This window comes from Eriocheir sinensis, chromosome 52 (assembly GCF_024679095.1).
Source record: "Eriocheir sinensis breed Jianghai 21 chromosome 52, ASM2467909v1, whole genome shotgun sequence".
NCBI lineage: Eukaryota > Metazoa > Arthropoda > Malacostraca > Decapoda > Varunidae > Eriocheir > Eriocheir sinensis.
This window is the reverse complement of record NC_066560.1, coordinates 5,778,244-5,800,042: the sequence shown is the minus strand read 5'-3', so window position 1 is coordinate 5,800,042 and position 21,799 is coordinate 5,778,244. Positions and strand designations below refer to the sequence as shown.

The 21,799-nt window shown below is 43.3% G+C and overlaps 2 protein-coding genes across 4 annotated transcripts in view; both read right to left on the bottom strand.

Annotated features, from left to right (window-relative positions):
* LOC126982953 (CLIP domain-containing serine protease B9-like) overlaps positions 1-3,907 on the bottom strand; it is a 7,705-nt gene extending 3,798 nt beyond the window's left edge. The window contains exon 1 of the mRNA XM_050835294.1: positions 3,046-3,907. The gene's annotated coding sequence lies outside the window, so the exon portion shown is untranslated. The remainder of the gene's footprint in view (positions 1-3,045) is intronic.
* A 151-nt stretch (positions 3,908-4,058) lies between these two features.
* Positions 4,059-21,799, bottom strand: LOC126982952 (phenoloxidase-activating factor 1-like). Of its 3 annotated transcripts, XM_050835293.1 has the most exons (9): positions 21,645-21,727; positions 20,477-20,559; positions 18,023-18,144; positions 14,807-14,990; positions 13,697-13,790; positions 12,984-13,186; positions 11,201-11,397; positions 9,886-10,104; positions 4,059-7,248 (listed from the first exon to the last, which is right to left on the bottom strand). In XM_050835293.1, the coding sequence occupies exons 2-8, from the start codon at positions 20,532-20,534 to the stop codon at positions 9,898-9,900; spliced, it is 1,065 nt and encodes a 354-aa protein (XP_050691250.1). In that variant the 5' UTR covers positions 20,535-20,559; positions 21,645-21,727; the 3' UTR covers positions 4,059-7,248; positions 9,886-9,897. The 3 variants fall into 3 exon arrangements, with proteins under 3 accessions (XP_050691250.1, XP_050691248.1, XP_050691247.1); XM_050835291.1 differs by lacking the exon at positions 4,059-7,248 and having other exon boundaries at positions 8,171-10,104; positions 20,477-20,592; positions 21,645-21,799; XM_050835290.1 differs by lacking the exon at positions 4,059-7,248 and having other exon boundaries at positions 8,171-10,104.

Below are 21,799 nucleotides of genomic sequence, written 5' to 3'. Positions count from 1 at the left end.
TAAACGGAAACACACACACACACACACACACACACACACACACACACAGATAGATAGATAGATAGTTGGAGAGAGAGAGAGAGAGAGAGAGAGAGAGAGAGAGAGAGAGAGAGAGAGAGAGGAAGATAAAAGGAAGATAGAAAGAAATAAGGGGAAAGAAAAAAGAAAGATAAATATAAAGAAAGGGGAAGTGATAGAAAAAGAGAAAAGGTGTGAAAAGAAAAGAGGGAAAAAAGGAAAGAAAGCGTTTAGCAGCCCTTTAGGAGGGAAGGAACGAAAAAAAAGAACGAATGAGACAGAACGAAAGATGAAAGAAAAAAATACAGTAAAAAAAAAACGAGAAACTGAAAACTGAAGAGAAAGCCGAAGAAAAGAGTGAGAAATAACAGAATGAGAAGAGCAAGAAAGGAAGAATGAAAATACAGAAAAGAGAAAAAATATAATAAATAAACAGAACGAAATGAGGAAAGAAAATATAAAGAGAAAGTGGTTCAGGTAACGTATTTATTATAATTATAAGAACATAAGAACGTAAGGAGTCTGCAAGAGGCCGATTGGCCTATACTAGGCAGCTCCTGTACACTCAATCCCACCTTACCTCACCATCCATGGCTTTATCTAACCTCTTCTTGAATGTATCTATGGTATTGGCACCCACAACATGGCTCCCAAGCCTGTTCCATTCGTCCACTACTCTATTGGTGAACCAATTCTTGCCTATGTCTTTGTTGAATCTGAATTTATCTAACTTAAAACCATTGCCACGCGTCCTACCTGGCTCTTTTACTACCAAAATCTTATTGACATCCCCTTTATTAAAGCCCTTCATCCATTTATAGACATCGATCAAGTCTCCTCGCAACCTTCGCCTTTCTAGAGAGTGTAGATTTCAAACTCAACTCTTGCCCGCTCTATGGTATGGTGTACTCTCATACTGACGCGTTGTATGAGAGGGGAAACTCAAAACCGACGATTAAAATTGTTCTAAGTATTGGCCATGATCTACAAGACTTTCATAGGATCAAGACAACCTCTGAGGTCCTCCTATAGGCAGCGTGTCTGACATTACTGAACATCGGAGTCCACATAAGAGTTCACTGCATGCGTCTTGTATTGGCGAACAGTCCAGTAAAAGTCCTCAGCTTCCATCTAACAGTGAAAAGGTAAAGTTAAGGGGCATCATGACATCCACGAAAGTCCACTCTATCTGACTCCATTGCATGCGTCAGTGTCAGTGTCCTGCTGACTGGAAAACAGCATATGTCACTCCGATTCCCAAGACCACCACCCCTCAATCACTGAGTGACTTGAGGCCTATTTCTATCACCCCCATTCCCAGCCTCCTGTGTGAAGCCTTCATTTTCAAGTGGACTTACACTCATCTTGCTCCCCTCATAGACCCACAACAGTACGGCAATATCAAGTCAACCTCCACCACACACTGCCTAATTAATCTCCTGGACTTTGCCTACAGAAATCTTGAAAAACGCAAAACATCAGTTTCTCTCGCTTTTATTGATTTCCGAAAGGCTTTTGACCTAGTTCACCATACCACAGTCATCAACAAAGCAATAAACCTAGGGCTTCACCCTAACCTGGTCTCCTGGCTGGCTGATTTCCTGCACCAGCGTAAACAGGTGGTGAGATTTCAGGAGTGCCCCTCCTCTACACCTTACTTGCGGGTACCTCAGGGGTCCAAAATGGGCCCTTGTGCCTCATATACTAATTAATGACGCCCTGACCCACACCGCTGGAAGTACGACGACACCACAGTGGGAGTAACACAACAACAGCAACCCAGATTATTCCCACCTCCAGGAAACACTACACAACACACATGGACAACACAAAACATGGTCACCATCAACGACACCAAACTACACTCCTACACATCAACACCTCCTCTGCCCCTGTTGCCCCCCTGTGGTGTCCATCAACGACACCCCTCCGGGTAGTTACATCAAAAACTACTTGGAGTCACCCTGGACAACAAGCTCACATGGAAGGAGCACGTCTCCCAGCTCACCAGATCTGCCACCTATAAACTGTACCTGCTGAGGAGACTCAAAACGCTGGGGCCTGAGTGTGCGCTGGCGAGCGTGTACTCCTCGTTCATCCTCCCCAAACTGACATACGCGTCCCCAGCGTGGTCTTCCTCCATCAACATCACGCAGCGCCGCCAACTTGAACGCGTCCAGAAGCGAGCCTGCAAAATCATCCTGGGCCCTCACTACACCAGCTATCAGGACGCCCTCGACTCCCTCCATCTCACCAGCCTATAGCACCGTCACGAGACCCTACTACACCGGTTCGCAACCAAGCTTCTCAACCAGCCCAGACACAGACACATCCTCCCACCCGCAGTGAACCGCCCTCAGCACTCAGTGCGACACCACAACATTATTGCCCCGATACGGGCACGGACTGACCGCTATAAGAACAGCGCAGTGCCCGTGATGGTCAAATATATCAACAATGCAAATTAAGAGCAGCACAATTTGTATGTTTTGTAAATATTTTTCATTAGGACTTATTGTTGTTGTTATTATGATTATTATTATGATTATTATTATTATTATTATTATTATTATTATGATTACTATTATTATTATCATTATTATTATCGTGATTATTATGATTATTATTATTATCTTTACTATGATTACTGCTATTATTGTTATTTCTATTTTCCTTTTTATTTTCGATCATACTACTTTGTTCATTTGTCTCATTCATTTCATTTCATCTTCCATTGATGTATATTTTCAGCTCTAGGGCTGCCTGGTACTTCATGAAATAAACCGTTTATTATTATTATTATTATTATTATTATTATTTAATTTAGAGTCATCTGCTCGCATCTATCACTAAACAGTCCAGGAAAGTTCACGCTATGTCTGCTATCACCGACGTTCATAATATTCCGCTGTATGTCTTATATCACCGAAGCGTCCACAAACAGTCCACTACATGCGTCTTCTAGTCACCGAAAAATACATAAAAGTCTACCGTGTGTCTTATAAGATCGTCGGGTGTGTTACGTACCTCTCTTATCGTCACACACGTCATCGATGGCTGGTGCACACTGGCAGGCTGCGGCGGACTCAGACTGTGGCTACCGGTGACCTTATGTTACATCTGTCTTGCGTCCGCCAGCAACGTCGTTACAGGTTCTTGCATTTAGGACATCCTCAACCGGGGTTCCCCGGAACCCAAGGGTTCCACCAAGGCCGAGAGATTAAGAGGTCTTCCCACCAGCCTACCCCAGGGAAATCTGATCACGTGTACAGTTTTGAGCGGGGTGCTGCTGACGTCACAAGGAAGTTCTGTTTCTGTCACATGTGGCGGGTCATCTGCCCTTGACCCTTCGCGCCCACTTCCCTGTGACGTCAGTCCTTATCCTCTGTCCACGTGCTCTGAGGCGAGCGAATGGGCGGGGATGAGGAGACCTTTCTTAATTAATTGGTCTTGGGTTCCACAAGAGGACGCTTGCGGTTCCGCGAGAAACCGTGATAAATAAGCCATATTCTATGTCAAGTGAAAATATTCACAGGCTCCTCCCACTAGGATGGAGCCATTTCTTCCTACATGGAGCGATATTGGTGTTCTGGTATTGATGGTTGGAGTTGTAAGGCCCTCGACTAATTCAGCGAGAAATCAGGCTTCGTTTCTTTCAGCCTTAAATCCTATTCACACATCAGCGATCTTGGGACGACAGCGCCGCGATCCTGGTTCGTTCTGGTATTGTTGGAAATTGGTGCACTTTAGCCCGTCGCAGGGGTGTGGATTATTTTTGGTACGATGCTGCAAGAGTATTACCCGAATGCTGGACGGAAGCTGCACAACCATAACAATGCCTGCCCGACAGCTGCGTGGAATCCGAACGATCGACGATGATCGATCTTGAGATTTGAATTTAACCGTTTTTTTCAGAAAACGATTCCTACCCGACTAGTGCCCGGCAACAAAACGACAAAGAGTAGTGCCCAATTGCTAAACGAATGCTGCTCGATTACTTGGCGAATGGATAACGACTCCTGACAGGATATGAGAGAGAGAGAGAGAGAGAGAGAGAGAGAGAGAGAGAGAGAGAGAGAGAGAGAGAGAGAGAGAGAGAGAGAGAGAGAGAGAGAGAGAGAGAGAGAGAGAAAATGTGTGTGTGTGTGTGTGTGTGTGTGTGTGTGTAACCAAGGTCTAAATAAAGGGAGGTCAACCCACGGTCGGCTCAAAATACGTCCCATTCCGCGCATCCTCCCGAGGCTCCTCCCCGAGACCCAGTGACGTAGCACAGGGTATAGAAAAAAAAAGATGACCGAGCAGGCAACCCCATCAGTCCCACCACGACACTTGACCTGACTCACACCTGCCCTCCGCTCTCCGCCCTTCTACTCTCCCTCGCTCCCGCCAATCTCTCTCTCTCTCTCTCTCTCTCTCTCTCTCTCTCTGTGTGTGTGTGTGTGTGTACACACACACACACACGCACACACATATGTAGCTCAGACTCTGCATATTTACACACACACACAGTTAGAGTGCTGCTCTGTAAGGCTTCACGGCCAAACAGGCGGCGGTTCGAGCCCCGCTCAGGCCGGATTCTTTCCGTTGATTAGGAGTGGTTACTGTCCTCCCTTGAGCAAGGGGCATGGGGTGTGTGGTATGTGAGGTCCTGGCAGTACCAACTACCAAGAGATCCACGATAATGAGCACTTGCTGCGAGATGTGGCCATACTCGCTTTGAAAAATTGTAGCGTACGACATGCGGGTGTGTCACGGCCGTGGAAATAAAAAATAAAAAAATCCTTGGCTGCGTGTAGTGTGGGAGTTCTTTTTGACCATTGAAGTGGAACCACCGAGTCATATTTATAGGCCACAGCTCGACACAACGGGTTCATAAGCTTCTGAACCAAACCCAAAATACTACGAAAGTGTGTTGTACTGTAGTATTTGGTGCTCATGTAAGGAATTTGAGGATACTAAACAGGAAATCTCCTTAGTATCAGGAGCCATGTTGAAAAACTGCTGGTCCTATAATGAAGAAAAAGCCTTAGTTTGAGCGCCTACAATACTATCTATAGCTCTCTGAAAAGGGGCCCTGACCGAGTGTTCAATGTCGTCTATGGCCAGGCTAACTTATCTAACAACAGCCAGCCGGCCTTCAAAGTCACTCGGTCAAGGCCCCTTATCAGAGATATATAAAGAGTATTTGCAGGCGCTCAAACTAATGATCCACATCTCCCTACGGGCACGTGGTCACCGAGTCAAGACGTTCGGTTGTAGCTCCGAAACTAACCATATGATTTTCTGGAAAATACTCTCACTAGGATTCTAAAACAAAGCTCTCAGTATCACCCTTATTTACTCTGGACTAACCTATTCCAACCTAACGTCCAAGAGTGAGCGCCATGCACATATTAGTCCATAGTCTTAAACGTATCGGACTCCCATTACGACTATTTTCCAAGGCCACAGAGAAGATTAACATTGTTTTTATGGGCGGTTTTCCAGTTCAGGGTGTATAAGTCGTGTTAAACTATCATTAAGGGCCAGTTTTACAGTCCAGTACAGCAAGCTCGTAAGCTCCCCAACCAAACAAACAAAATACTACGAAAATTCCTTGTATTGTGTTTGCGATTGATATAAATAGGATTAAATTTTAGCAAACCACACGGGAATTCTCTTTAGTATCTGGTATTGCGAAGAAAAAACGGATCATTGTGGAGATTATAGTTTGGTTTGAGCGCTTACAATGACTCTGTTGGACTGTCGAATTGGCCCTAAGATCACAAAACAACCCATGAAAAGCCAAGCAACTTCTACGAGGCTTTTCAAACAGATGACCTGCGGGGTCTGGAAACTTTGGTGGGTATTCTCAAACACTTTCTCCTCTCCCATCAACTATTTCCAAAGTCCGAAAAAAAAAATTAATCAGGCTGTAATGAGTGTTTTTTTTCATGTTCAAGGTACAGAAAGGTCAAACTACCACCGGGGCCATAAAACTACCCTTGGAAATACCCACAACTACGAAAGCCTTGTTAAATGTGTGTGCTTGGGGGCCAAAATGTTCAAGAATATGACAGCCGAGAAGTGAAATATGTAGCTGGCCTTCACACACGACAGGCGGCAGGACAGTGGAGTTATCCCGAGTCTGTTCAGTACTTTGCCTGTTTTTTTATTCATTTTTGGCATCTTGTGCCGTTCCTACATCCTCAGTATGATGTCATAAAGTACCATATATGCAGCAATCTGAGTAATCAATTAATCAGTCAATGGGGGCATTCGCCGGGGGGTGCGTCGCCTCACCCACCCTACGACGCCTAGTCCGGGGTTCCCTCCGCGCGAGTCTCCATGCAGGCCCCAATCCCATCCTGAGTACCTCCTGGCAAGATCTATTGACTTGCTCAAGCCACGAAATCCGTGGGCGTCCCCTTGTCCTCCTCCACTCAGATTTGCAACCCGATGAGCAGGATCAGCTTCTGGGTAGCGTGCCACGTGCCCGTATAGCCGGAGTTGGCGTTGATGGCCTATGCAGGTAAAATAAGTCGAATCAGTCTCACGGAGTAGTCGCCGGTTTGACACAGACATTCGCGCGATATCCCATGATTCTGCGTAGACATTTATTACCAAAGGCATCACTCCGCCTCTCCAAGTCACCATTGAGTGTCCATGTCTCACAGCCATAGAGTAAGACGGGGAGGACAAGGGACTTGAAAATTCGGATCTTTGTCCTGCACAGGTATCGACAACGCCATATACTCGTGTTGAGCGAGTCCATAACACCGTGGGCCAAGCCAATCCGTCGTAAGACTACCTGGCGAGACTCACCGTTGTTCTGAACTACGCTACCAAGGTACGGTATGTAAAATATTCCGAGATCTCACTGTCCTCGCCACACGCATGAACACTGTACTGTTTCATTTAGCACCCCTCCAAACACTTGTTGTATAGTACCTTCGTCTTGGCCCAGGAGACCTCTGAAGTCTCAAGGGCTTCGCCTTCCTCAAGGGCTTGGTCAAGGCTGCCATAAGTTTTCCAGGCAGGTCTCGCTCAGAGTCATCTAGTGCTGCGGGGACTTTACTGCTGTTTTTTTTTTCATGGTGTTATATTATACTCTGGTCACTTTCGGGTCAGGACATACTTGCAGTGAGCCTGAGAAAGGTGGGGGGTGCAAGCTTTGGCTGCTCTGTGCCCTCTTGTATCGGAATCTCCAGCGCGTTGTGCAGCCTTCTCGCCTCACAATGTTGCCAGGACCTGGACCAGGGCGGCAGGGGGCAGAGGGTAAGCGGCGGAAAACACTGCAGTAACTAAAGTGTGGACAAGCCATCACTCTGCCTTAAAGCCACCTTTTGTAAAATTTCACATCCAACTCAAATATGCAGAACATTACAGGTGTAGTGATGTGTAATGAGTGTAAATATCGTGCTAAACAATAACAAAATGATTTTTTAAAATTTAACCTAACTTAACTTGACCCCTTCTCCCCTTGCTGCCAAAATGCAATATGCTAGAATCTAGCATATTTCATATCTAGCAGCTAGAGACATTCATAAACGTTTTAATCAACATTTTTTAATTTCTTTCATTTTCCAGAAGCTAGGGCAGTGTGTACACGTGAGCCTATTAAGTCATGTATGTGCATGTGTGTGTGTGTGTGTGTGTGTGTGTGTGTGTGTGTGTGTGTGTGTGCATTTGTTTAAACTTCCGCTGCACTCACTCCCTCCTTTGCGGGTCAGTAGTTACACTTTTTATTTATTTATTTTCGTTTAATTAATTGTATGTTGTCAGAACGATCCGCGAAGTACGAAGCCGCAGTGTGTACACGTGAGCCTATTTAGGTATGTATGTGCATATATATATATATATATATATATATATATATTTAAGATGGTAGATTAACTTACCAGAAGCCAGTTCGGATAACGGCGAGGGTCGAATAATGGTGATTCGGATACGAGAAGGATTAATATATATATATATATATATATATATATATATATATATATATATATATATATATATATATATATATATATATATATATATATATATATATATATATATATATATATATATATATATATATATATATATATATATATATATATATATATATATATATATATATATATATATATATATATATATATATAGGTTTTCATATAAAAACAAAAAATATCCATAATTTCTACTTTCTTTGGAATATATGATGTTGGCAAGTACTGTAATGTCATGCAAAGAGCTGGAATTTTGATTTAAGCATAACAATGAATGTTTCCACAAATACATATATCAATGATGAACAGAATTGTTCTGAAGGATGGAATAAAAATAGTAAATATATAAATTAACACATTGATATAAAAACAAAGCAATGTTGCCTAACATCAAACTCAAGCATAAGTAAATATCACATTGTAAGTCCCTGCGTCCTGGCGCAGGACCTGCCTGAGCTGAGTGGCGGCACAGCCTTCCACAGCCATCGCTGCTCCCGGCTGTACGTGCTTGCTGCTGTGCCTCACTCAACACACACTACAGCAGCGGTTCCCAAACTTTTCAGGCCACGCACCACCTCCCAGGCTGTGACCGAGTCCACGCACCCCTGCTAAGATTCGAGCAGTACTAAGGTCCCGTCGATTTCCTGATATTTTGCCCCTTTTTTACGAATTTTGTGCTCGCAAGGTATGAGGCTCTGAGCGATGGCTATCAAAACTGAACGAAAATGTGCCTGTGGGGTGGATGAATGTGCTCAGAGTGTGGGTAAGTTTAAAATAAAGAACAGACAACTCCGCTGAAGCGTACAGCATACGTTAGTTTTAAAACAATGTTTGAAATTTTAATGAAACAAAATCCGCCATTATATTATTTTTTTCCTTACGCACCGCTAGTAATCAGCTCATGCACCCCCAGGGGTGCGCGCACCACACTTTGGGAACCGCTGCACTACACAGTGCAAATACAACATGACAGAACTTCATGCACTTACAAAGATGGCCTGCAGACTGAGATGCCTAACATCCACACACAGAGCCATACGTCAAATGAGGCATTAAAACCAGTAGTGGGCACGGTTCTGCTAATCTGCTAACCGCTAATTAGCGAAGCTAACTTTTTTGTTAGCTGATTATCGTTTTCGCTAACTTTGGAAACAGTTAGCTGACCAACTAGCTTGGCACAATAATTCCAGGGCTTTCACTTTTGGGTAAATTATGCCTTAAAGCAAGGTAATTGGACAATTATTTGGGAAACTCTTTGGTATGTTAGGGTAATGCATCTTTCATTTCCAACTCTTAGGAAAAAGTTAGTGGTTAGCGGTTAGCATTAGCTTCCACTGATTTCTTTATCAGTTTATCAGTTAGCATAAGCAAGGCTAACTTAGTAGTTAGTGAATTACTGGTTAGCGAAGCTAACTTTTCTGTTAGCAGTGCCCATCACTGGTTAAAACACACACGCTGTCAACCGTAGCAGGTTTACATCGCCTTATGAAGGCTGTAAGTCACTCATACAGATGACAAAAGTGCTTCAGAGCACCTAACCACACCATGCCCATTCAAGCAGCACCTTCTAACACCTCCACAGATGGGCAGCCCACTGGTAGGTGTAACCCTACTTAACCTTTTCAGGTTAACCTTTTTTATTTCTTGTTCCTTTACTTGTACAGAGCCACAAGATAGTCTGAACTCACAAAGATGCAATGGACAATATCTCTCACATACACACACACACACACACACACATACACACTGAAAGGAATATACAACTGATGCTGTCCCTTTACCTCCTAAATATGGTCTCATTAATTCCTACACTAAAAGTTACGACAATCACTCCGGGAACCTCTCTAGACTACACTACGGACTCAGCTACGGTCAGCACTACACGCTGCGTTACCTTCCTCCCACGTTATGGCCTCATGTTCTCGTCAATCCAGTCCCTGTAGCTGGACACAGACGCGTACACTCCGGGCACGTCCTTCTTCCCACAGCTAGTGGGGCCGAAGGACACGACCCCGATTTGCGTGTAAGGCGGAGCACTGAGCTCAGACATCACCAGGGGACCCCCAGAGTCACCCCCGCAGGAGTCTTGGCCTTTAGTCCCTCCAAAGCACAGCTGCAACGACCATGAAGCAACAGAATGATTAACACTAACCACTCCATCAGAGGAAACCCTATTAATGAATGCATATGCTGCTTCAATCACAGAGCCCGACATAACATAAAAATGGCACAGTTGTTGACCCATTACGGGCAGATTTTTATACTTTCAAACGGAAATCTGATGTGAATGCTCATCTGCTGAGTTTTTGAGAGGTAATGATTCTTTTAATCCATATCTGAAGTATGAGAGCAAGTGGATTGTTATGATAACAATAATAATAATAAAAATAATAATAATAATAATAATGATAAAAAAATTAAAATAATAATAATAATGATAACAACAATAATAACAATGATAATAATAATAATAATAATAATAATAATAATAATAATAATAATAATAATAATAATAATAATAATAATAATAATAATAATAATAAGAAGAAGAAGAAGAAGAAGAAGAAGAAGAAGAAAACAAAACAATAACAGTAATAATAATGACAATAGTAATGATAACACAGAGCTGGCACTTCCGAACATCAATCCACAAAGTGCAAGTTTCCCAATTGCAGAAGCACGGTTTTAGTTTGCGGTTTACATTTGTGACAAATCAATTTTTTTTTAGATTTTCACCTTCAGAACCACTTCTGCAAATGTGAAACCTGTCTGCAAACTCTCAGATGGTGGCATGTGCAGTAGGGGCAGGGCTGGGCAAGAATCGATAATATTGGAATCGAAGATTTTGATTATCAGTGTCATTGAAATTAATTTCATAATCGATTACTCAAGTAGAAAATTAATGTTTTATATAAATCAACTATATAGAGAGTAGTGCAACTCAACGACATCCCCCCGTGCCTCACGGAACTGTTGATATTATGTTTCACCTCTGTCTTGGAACATAGGACAACATAGTATAATGGAATGCTTTAGGTTGAGATTGCAAATCTTGAGGTAGATATGCGATTTGCAGTTTGTGGAATGTATGTTTTCTTTTGTGGTGCTCAGTTCTGAGAAAATAGTAAAATTTCTCAGACATAAAGAGCTGGCAAACATTGCCGTAATTCTATCCTTCAACAGTTTAATAAGGCAACTCCCTTTCTTACCTGTTTGCCAACCAGTTTCCCTTGGTAGGTCTGGTTGCAGCGTGCCATATCCACAAGCGGCAGTGACACTTGCAGGAGTCGGTCACTGGTGGTCCCATTCTCGGTGAAGCCCCAGCCCGTAATGATGGCCCACTTCTCGCCCAGGGCTGCAGGCACATCCATGTCACGGTCCGGCAGACACACGGGCTGGATCCACTCTGCAGGAATAGTGTGAAGTGTTCCCTCAGTGCTGATCGACTTCATCTGCAGGCACGACTCCATGAAATTTGTGCTACAACTAATGTCTTTGCTACCATCCTGAGAAAAAGGGTGGTGAAATGATAATCACCCGACACATGAAAAATAAATAAATTAATAAAATGGATTTGCACTTTGCCTTTATCCAGTCCCTCCTGTTCTTTCAGTTTTCATTTCCATGTTTCATTTCTTAGGGTTTATGCATACTCAGTACTAAATACGATGATTGGACAAACAATGTCATGCTGAGACGCACTGAGTGTGTCGTGTTGCACTGGATTGAGTTAATGTGCACTGTCTCGTGTCCTTGCCTCAACTCAATGACCTTTGATGAGTGACTCATGTTATGCTTCCTTTGATTAACACTTACTGAGGTTAAAGGCATGCACAGCCACAGTGTATGCTCCCAATTTTACCTCCCCTATAAAAGTATGATAAGGAATTTGGTGTACTACATCCTAATAGCGAACACTGCTTAAATGTTCCATGGGTTCTAGTGTCTCTCTGTTCCTCTCACCCATGCTCCAAGGATATTACTTCCTATGTAAAGGAAAATTTGGGGACATAGCTGTGCATTGCCTAGGTGCACATCTCTGTCACCTCACCTTAGCCCTTGTGCCAATGGCGGGTACTCCAAAACACAGGGCACCAGGCTACTTTCCCTTGGTTTCTCCAGGGAACCAATTAGATAAGTAAGATGAAGGGCTGGGTGAGACTGAGATGGAGCTACGACCCATGGATCCGTAGTTGGGCAAACTAACCACTACCTCAATCTACTGTAAATCATTATTATATGTAAATCTCTACAAATATATGTTTAATGTATCTTCTTGTACTTATATTATGCACTATTTAACAAGCCATTCAAAGTCTCCCTTATTTACAAACAGGTTCGGTTCAAAGCTGTTGTTCAGTAGTCAATTTGCGCAAGTCCAAAATCTTTTCACTTTGCTCCACTTTTGTTTCCATTGTGATGGTCTGGAGCTTCTTAACACTGACACCTGCATCACCACTGCTTTTGTGCTCAATCCCAGATATGGTGGGGTTAAAGATATCACAAATAACACTGAATTTGTGGATAGAGTACATGCACAGGTTTGGATGCCATAGAGCAGTGATAATAATGTAATGGTGGATTTTATGTCTCATTAAAATTTCAAACACATCATTAACTGACAGTTTTAAAACTAACGTATGCTGTACGCTTCAGCGGAGTTGTCTTTTCTTTGTCTGAAACTTACCCAGACTCTGAGCACATTCATCCACCCCACGGGTACATTTTCGTTCAGTTTTGATCGCCATCGCTCAGAGCCTCATACTTTGCGAGCACAAAATTCGTAAAAAATGGGCAAAATTTGAGGAAATCGACGGAACCTTAGTACTGCTCGAATCTTGGCGGGGGTGCGTTGACTCGGTCACAGCCTGGGAGGTGGTGCGTGGCCTGAAAAGTTTGGGAACCGCTGCCATAGAGTAATATATTACTGTTTCCATCTCGGTGGTCCCTGCGCTACATTGCCCCCACCACTGACAACTAAACTTTACTCACCATTGAATTTGATGGGCCTTGCAAGTCTGATGAGAGCGATGTCATCAGATACAACACCACGTTTGCCGTAATCTGGGTGTTCAATGATCTCCTCAAAGTCAAAGTCCTGCGGTGGCTCCGGGGCGCAGAACTTGTTTCCTTTCTTGCTTATCTCACAATCCTCATCAGTTGACGTATCCCATTCTCCTAGTCGGACGACCTCCCTGAATGGAGGATACGCGATGAGATGAATGTATAAACCAATGAATAATATAAAGTAATGACTAAATGATCAAATCAATGAAGTACACAGATAGTACAGGTGGAAGGAGTCACAAACAAAAGGAAATCTGCTGCTCAAAACTCAGCTGATCAATAAAATCAACTATGGTCCAAACAAAGCGTGCATGTCAATCTTTATCTTGACAACATTTACCTTCCCTGTCTCTGTTCAGTGAGGGACTTTCAAGGCTGCTTTTGTGTGCGGGGCAGCACAGTGCTTACCGGTCCCTCTGTGCGGAGTCACGCCACAAGCTCCAGACAGAAGGACCGTGAGTACAGGGCTGCCCCCAACATGGTGGCAGCTTGGAAAGTCCCCTTTTCTTAGAGTATTCTTCTTCATGATACAAAAACTGAGTGGAGTGGGACTTATGACTTAGCAACCCTGACATGCCCTGTACCCTATGATTGGCGAGGGCATGAAGGCTTGCCTGACACAGGTTCACATTACTCACAGGACTTTTCCGAAGCAGTGGGCCGCGGTGAGGATGTATCGCTCGTTGATCACGGAGCCCCCGCACAGGAAGTCAGGCTTATTGGTGAATCTGTCTAAGGGGAGAGAAGGAAATAAATAAAAAACATAAAAAACAGAGCCAGTTTTAAGTAAAAAAAAAAAAAAGTTTTGTGAAACTACTTGAGATATATTTCTCTGTAGGAGTCCCAAATGTATTATTTATTATAGTGTATACTTTTGTAATAGTCATCCTTATCCCAAGCCAATCATACCATGTGTACCATGTAAGGAATGATTAAGTATGGGTGAAGTCGGGAGCATATACTATAAGGTGCGTGTGGCCACTGTGCTCATCTCTGTACCATTGGCCCTTGAGCCAGTAGTGGGTAAGGCTATAGATGTTTTGAGAACCTATTAAACCGACACAGGGCCAGTGCAACATCTGTGTTACCACAGTTTACTTTCCCCAGGTTTTCCCAGGTGCCCATTTACTGACCATCCCGAGAGGAATGCTAAACAGTTGATTGGGCTGTACAGTGTGTGTCAACTACTCAGGCCAAGATTGAAACCCAGCCATGCAGATTTACAGTTAGGCACTTCAATTAAGTAAAGTTGGGGGCATACGCTGTAGCAGCGCGTGGCCTCGGTGCTCATCTCCGTCGAATTGGCCCTTGAGCCTGTGGTGGGAGGGAGCCCATTACCCCGGGACACAGGGCCAGTGTGACATCCGGGTTATCACAGTTTACCTTCCCCAGGTTTCCCCAGGTACCCATTTATCGACCAGCCCGAGAGGAAGGATGAACAGCTGGGTGAGCTGCACGCCGACTGTCCGGGCCGGGATTCGAACCCGGGCCCGTGGAGTAGAAGCTAGGCACGCTGACCATTAGACCACGGGGGCGTATACTTCAGTTAACCACCTAATAAATGTGGTAGTAGTAGTATATAGTAGTAGTGTAGTAGTAGTAGAAGTAGTAGTAGTAGTAGCAGTAGTAGTATATAGTGTAGTAGTAGTAGTAGTAGTAGTAGTAGTAGTAGTAGTAGTAGTAGTAGTAGTAGTACGTAATCGTCGCAACCCCCTTCAACACAGTGACCTGACAACAGCGTCACTTACTCTTGAAGCCGAGGGCCGCCATCCACGGGAAGGCGCCGATGCGCGTCTCATTTCCCCCGTGGATCCTGTCGTCGTTGTGGGACTGGCCACAGCTCTTCGGTAGCAGCGGGTTGGGGACGGGAGGCTTGCTAGTGGTGGTGGAGCTTGATACCAAAGGCTCATTTGAAGGGGCAGGACAGCAAACCTTCGGGAGGAAACATTGGTTGAGAGGAAAGAATATTTCATTCAAAACTACAAATTGGTATGAACACACACACACACACACACACACACACACACACACACACACACACACACACAAAGTTGAATATAAAGAAAGAGAGGATTCAGAGGGTGGAAACAAAGTTGGTTCCAGGACTAAGAGACTTAACATACGAAGAGAGATGAGATTATTGAATTTACCGACATTGAAACAGAGGAAGGAGATGTGATTGCAGTGTAGTATACGGTGCTGAATGGGATGGAAAAAGAGGATACAAGAGACTCAAGAGGCCATCGAAAGAAAATGAAAAAGGATGCCCATAGAAGAAATATTAAGAAGAACAACTTCTCAGAAAGTATATATAGTGGAAGCCTGTAATGGCTGGAAAAGGATGTGGTCCATGCGAAGACGATTCGTGAATTCGAGGCCAAGTCAAATAATAGTACGAAAATATAGAGACAGTACGAGCATAGTTCCTTTCCCGTATATCACAACTAGGTAAATACCCCCCCCCCCCCCCCACACACACACAGTCAAGGGTTGTGTCCCACCTCCTGTGTGTGTGTGGATGTAAGCACATGCATGTGACAGCTGCCTTAGAGCCATACACAGTCAGCCATTAATTTTGTGAGCTCCATGATCATTTTGGGATGGTAGCCAACTATAGTATCCCCAAACTATCGAGTCCATCCTGGCGGTGCCCCGAGACGGGGTTTTCCCTTTTGCGGCGATGCCAAGTCTACTACCAGCAATTAAAGGCTTAGTACGGAAGTGGGAAATTTTGTCCTTTCTCCCTTTCCCTCTCTCTCCCTACGGCCCCACCCCACCTCTCTCTCTCTCTCTCTCTCTCTCTCTCTCTCTCTCTCTCTCTCTCTCTCTCTCTCTCTCTCTCTCTCTCCTTTAATTTTTCTGTTTCTCCCACCCTTTTCCTCATTACTTCCTCATTCTCCTCATTCAGACATGCATTCCTTTCTTGTTACATGTTTTTTTCTCCTCTCCCTTCACACACTTACACACACACACACACACACACACACACACACACACACACACACACACACACACACACACACACAGATACATGCATACATACATACATAAATACATAAATAGACAAAAGTGATTCAAACCATACAAAATAAGATTATTCTCTCTCTCTCTCTCTCTCTCTCTCTCTCTCTCTCTCTCTCTCTCTCTCTCTCTCTCTCTCTCTCTCTCTCTCTCTCTCTCTCTCTCTCTCTCTCCTTTAATCTTTCTGTTTCTCCCACCCTTTTCCTCATTACTTCCTCCTCCTCCTCATTCAGACATGAATTCCTTCCTTGTTACATGTTTTTTTTCTCCTCTCCCTTCACACACACACACACACACACACACACACACACACACACACAGACACAGATACATGCATATATATATAAATACATAAATCGACAAAAGAATGATTCAAACCATACAAATGAAGAGTATTCTCTCTCTCTCTCTCTCTCTCTCTCTCTCTCTCTCTCTCTCTCTCTCTCTCTCTGTGTGTGTGTGTGTGTGTGTGTGTGTGTGTGTGTGTGTGTGTGTGTCGTGTTATCATGAGAACTGACCTCTCGTTTACCTGCGGATTAAAGCGGTCAATGTACCCATGACCCAGCCTCAAAAAACGGCAGCACTGCAAAACACAGCTACCACATTTTTGGGTATTTATACAAAGTCATTGTCATCATTCCACTAGAACAATATTCAAAGCCCCCTATACATCCTCATTATAAATTTATATAAGTGCACTATTATGAAGTTTCATTTCACGTTAATCTAACAATAAGACAATAATTGCTGCTTGTACACTTGGCATCGCCGCAAAAGGGAAAGCCCCGAAAAGGGCACCGCCAGGATGGACTCGATAGGTGTGTTGTGTGGTCAGACTATGATAAATTACACACACACACACACACACACAAACGCGAGAAACATAAAAGCACTAGAGAGGCGTTCCACCACATGGATGATGATATGATAAAGAAGCTGATCATGTCCGTAATTTGACCAAGATGGGAGTATGTAGCGGCGGTGTGGTCTCCTCACAGAAATAAAAATATTAGGAAAATATGGAAATTTCAGAGGAAAACAAAAATGGTGCCAAGCTTGAGACATGACATATGAGGAAATATTGGAAAGATTGGGTTTGCCAACATTGGAGGAGAGAAGGGATAGAGATGATCTGATTGCAGTGTCCGGGGCAACAAAGGAAATGGACATGATCGACAAGGATGAACTACTTATGGGATACTATAGCAATATACTAGAGATGGAGAGAAATCTAAGAGAACAAGGTGCCTGAGATATATATAAAAAAATGTAGCTTTACCCATAGATGAAATGAAAATTGGAATTATATACCTCGAAATGGAGATAATTCAAGACAAAAATAATCATGAATTCATAACTGAACTTGAAAAATACTGAGATCTGGGGGCCGGACCCTATGCAAATGTAACTTTCTTCCTGTAGCTTAATAACAGCTTGGTAAAAACAACTAGGTTAATACGCACACACATATGCCAATAAATATATGAATGCCATGTCTGGGTGCAGACAAGAAATCAATCTTATTTAAGAAATCAACATGAAGTACTAATATGAAAAGTCCAACATTAATTTTACTGTTCAATCCAGTTTATATATATAAGTTTTGCTCATTCTCTATTCTACAGTTCAAAAAGTGACCAATATTTGGGGGTGGTCAAGCAGTCTAAAGGGTTACACTCGTATTAACAAACGTTTGTGGCTCTTGTTATTTACGCTTTTCAAGGCCAGAGATGAGTTACGTCGGGTTGTCATGAATGTTTGTCCCGCTCACAGCACGGATGCCTTGTCAAACTACTGCCAGGCTCATGAAAACACCCATGCATACCCCAACAACTTCTGCGAGAGCTTTTTGAAACAGATGTACTAAGGTCACTAAGCCTTCGAAGAGTTTGATAAAATGGACCTTATACTCTCGAATCCTTGGGGTAAGTGTAGGTACTCACCAGCGGCATTTGGCCCTGGAAGCCACACGTTGCTTCCTGCACAGCTCTGATGTTCGTCTGAATTAACTTGATTAAATCCGGACACTTGTCGATCGGGATGCATGGCTGCGGGCAGTCAGTTCCTGAAGCAAAATTGATCTGCTGAGTGACTGAAGCAAGACTGTGTGGTGAGTGACAGAGACAAGACTGTGTGTTGAGTGACTGAAGCAAGACTGTGTGCTGAGTGACAGAGGCAAGACTGTGTGTTGAGTGACTGAAGCAAGACTGTGTGCTGAGTGACAGAGACAAGACTGTGTGCTGAGTGACAGAGACAAGACTGTGTGCTGAGTGACTGAAGCAAGACTGTGTACTGAGTGACAGAGACAAGACTGTGCGTTGAGTGACTGAAGCAAGACTGTGTACTGAGTGACAGAGACAAGACTGTGTGTTGAGTGACTGAAGCAAGACTGTGTACTGAGTGACAGAGACAAGACTGTGTGTTGAGTGACTGAAGCAAGACTGTGTACTGAGTGACTGAAGCAAGACTGTGTACTGAGTGACAGAGACAAGACTGTGTGTTGAGTGACAGAGACAAGACTGTGTGTTGAGTGACTGAAGCAAGACTGTGTGTTGAGTGACAGAGACAAGACTGTGTGTTGAGTGACAGAGACAAGACTGTGTGTTGAGTGACTGAAGCAAGACTGTGTGTTGAGTGACAGAGACAAGACTGTGTGTTGAGTGACAGAGACAAGACTGTGTGTTGAGTGACAGAGACAAGACTGTGTGTTGAGTGACAGAGACAAGACTGTGTGTTGAGTGACAGAGACAAGACTGTGTGTTGAGTGACTGAAGCAAGACTGTGTACTGAGTGACTGAAGCAAGACTGTGTACTGAGTGACAGAGACAAGACTGTGTGTTGAGTGACTGAAGCAAGACTGTGTACTGAGTGACAGAGACAAGACTGTGTGCTGAGTGACTGAAGCAAGACTGTGTACTGAGTGACAGAGACAAGACTGTGTGTTGAGTGACTGAAGCAAGACTGTGTGCTGAGTGACAGAGACAAGACTGTGTGTTGAGTGACAGAGACAAGACTGTGTGTTGAGTGACAGAGACAAGACTGTGTGTTGAGTGACAGAGACAAGACTGTGTGTTGAGTGACTGAAGCAAGACTGTGTGCTGAGTGACAGAGACAAGACTGTGCTGAGTGACAGAGACAAGACTGTGTGCTGAGTGACAGAGACAAGACTGTGTCCTGAGTGACAGAGGCAAGACTGTGGATGAGTGACAGAGACAAGACTGTGTGCTGAGTGACAGAGACAAGACTGTGTGCTGAGTGACAGAGACAAGACTGTGTGCTGAGTGACAGAGACAAGACTGTGTGCTGAGTGACAGAGACAAGACTGTGTACTGAGTGACAGAGGCAAGACTGTGTGCTGAGTGACAGAGCCAAGACTGTGTGCTGAGTGACAGAGGCAAGACTGTGTGCTGAGTGACAGAGCCAAGACTGTGTGCTGAGTGACAGAGGCAAGACTGTGTGCTGAGTGACAGAGCCAAGACTGTGGCTGAGTGACAGAGCCAAGACTGTGTGCTGAGTGACAGAGCCAAAACTGTGGCTGAGTGACAGAGACAAGACTGTGTGCTGAGTGACAGAGCCAAAACTGTGGCTGAGTGACAGAGACAAGACTGTGCTGAGTGACAGGAGTTAGGAGTACGTTCGTCAATGTGTGCGTGTCCTTAGTAGCCTACTTACACAAGGGAAAAAAAATATACTCTGAAAAATTAACTAAGGTATGGAATCAAATCATCATCATCATTATCATCTCTAGCTATTGCTAATTCACTGCAGGACAAAGGCCTTTCTTAATATTTCCCACCTTTATTTGATTTTAGTGTACTCCAGTCTGCTCCTGCAAATGTTCTATACTTATTTCATTTTTCCACTTACCACAGTGAAAGTAGAGAGTGGCCATAATAATCCTAAAGCTCAATTCAATCCTTTCTTTTAAGAGGTGGGGTTGGGGAAGGCATACATTATACATGCGCGTGACATCGTAGCTTATTGCCACTACATAAGTCATTGAGCCTGCGGTGGACGAGGGGAACGGGCGAAGAAAGATTAAGGGGAGTGGATGATGGAGGCTCAGGGACAGGAAGGGTGTCAAGTGTGTGTGTGTGTGTGTGTGTGTGTGCGCGTGCGCGCTGAACACAATCTTATAGGTCAGAGATATGGAAACGTGTCCTATAAATAATGAATAAATCTTGACACTAACATAATTATAAAAAAAAAAGTACTTGTTAACATATATAGCTATTAAAAGAAAATAAAAGTGCGCATTTGTGTGTAACTTAAGAGCATGGAAAAAATGAACAACAGTGACGATGCTGATCATGATAGTAGTAATAATAATAATAATAATAATAATAATAATAATAATAATAGGATGGGTAACATCAAAAATTCCACGGGCCACTTACTACTGAAAGCATCCGCCGCCTGCAGGATCAGCGCCAGCAGGGAAACCCGTGACCACATCTTGCTGCAGCGCGTCGGGGCCAGGCTGTGGAGGCAGGACACACTGATGAGGACGGGACTAGAGCAAGGAAGAACAAGAAAAAATAAATAATAATACCACTACTACTACTACTACTACTATTTCAACAACTGCTACTACTATGGTGAACCACTACTACTAGGCCTACTACTATTAAAACTACTACTACTACTACTACTACTACTACTACTACTACTACTACTACTACTATTACAACAAGAACAACAACTACAACTACTACCACTACTACTTATATTAGCCTAATCATAATAATAATAATAATAATAATAATAATAATAATAATAATAATAATAATACGGTAATAACAATACAAAAATGACGATATGTTTATGTATGTATAATAAGACAGGTTTCTCAAACAAAGACATTAATGGAAGCACACACACACACACACACACACACACACACACACACACAGAGAGAGAGAGAGAGAGAGAGAGAGAGAGAGAGAGAGAGAGAGAGAGAAATGAGAGGAAAGAAGGAAAGAAAGATAGAGAAATATATATAGAAAGGGGAAGTGAAAGGAAAAAAAGAGAAAAAAAAGAAAAAAAAGGAAAGAAAAAGTTCAAGTATAGGTGAGAAGGAATAAAAAATATAAGAGAACAAAATTAATGAGACAGAACGAACTGTGAGAGAAAGAACGAAATACAATGGAAAAAAAAACACGAGAGCGAAAACTGAAAGAAAAAAAATCAAGAGCAGGATTGAGAAAAGAAAATGAGAAAGAGCAGAATGAGAAGAGCAAGAAAGGAAGAATGAAATTACAAAACAAAAAGAGGAAAATATAATAAATAAACAGAACGGAATGACGAAAGAAAATATAAAGTAAGAAAGTGAAGGATAAATGAAAAGATCGAATGGCTGAGGACTCAACTCTTGCCCGCTTTCTTTTCTGGTGTCGATTAATTTTGTAATCTGCTTGTATCTGTCTGCTATCACCGACGTTCATAAAACTCCGCTGTAGCCTATGTCGTCTATCACCGAAGCGTCCATAAACATTCCACTACATGCGTCTTCTAGTCACCGAAAAGTCCACCGTGTCTTATAAGATAGTTGGAAGCGTTACATACCTCTCTTATCGTTCACACACGTCCTCGCTGTTCGGTGCTCAATGACAGGCTGCGGCGGACTGGTGCTGTGCGTTGCCGGTGACCTTATGTATACATCCGTCTTGCGCCCGCCAGCAGCGTCGTTACAGGTGCTTGGACTTGGGGGAGCAGCGCTT

Bases quoted from the DNA above. Each gene is read 5' to 3' on its own strand.
- LOC126982952 (XM_050835291.1), bottom strand. From the start codon at position 20,534: ATGTGGTCACGGGTTTCCCTGCTGGCGCTGATCCTGCAGGCGGCGGAT. The intron at 18,145-20,476 runs GTAAGTGGCCCG...ATTTTGCTTCAG, and splicing joins GGCGGCGGATGCTTTCAGTA to GAACTGACTGCCCGCAGCCA. The intron at 13,791-14,806 runs GTAAGTGACGCT...CTCTCCCCTTAG, and splicing joins GGCGGCCCTCGGCTTCAAGA to ACAGATTCACCAATAAGCCT.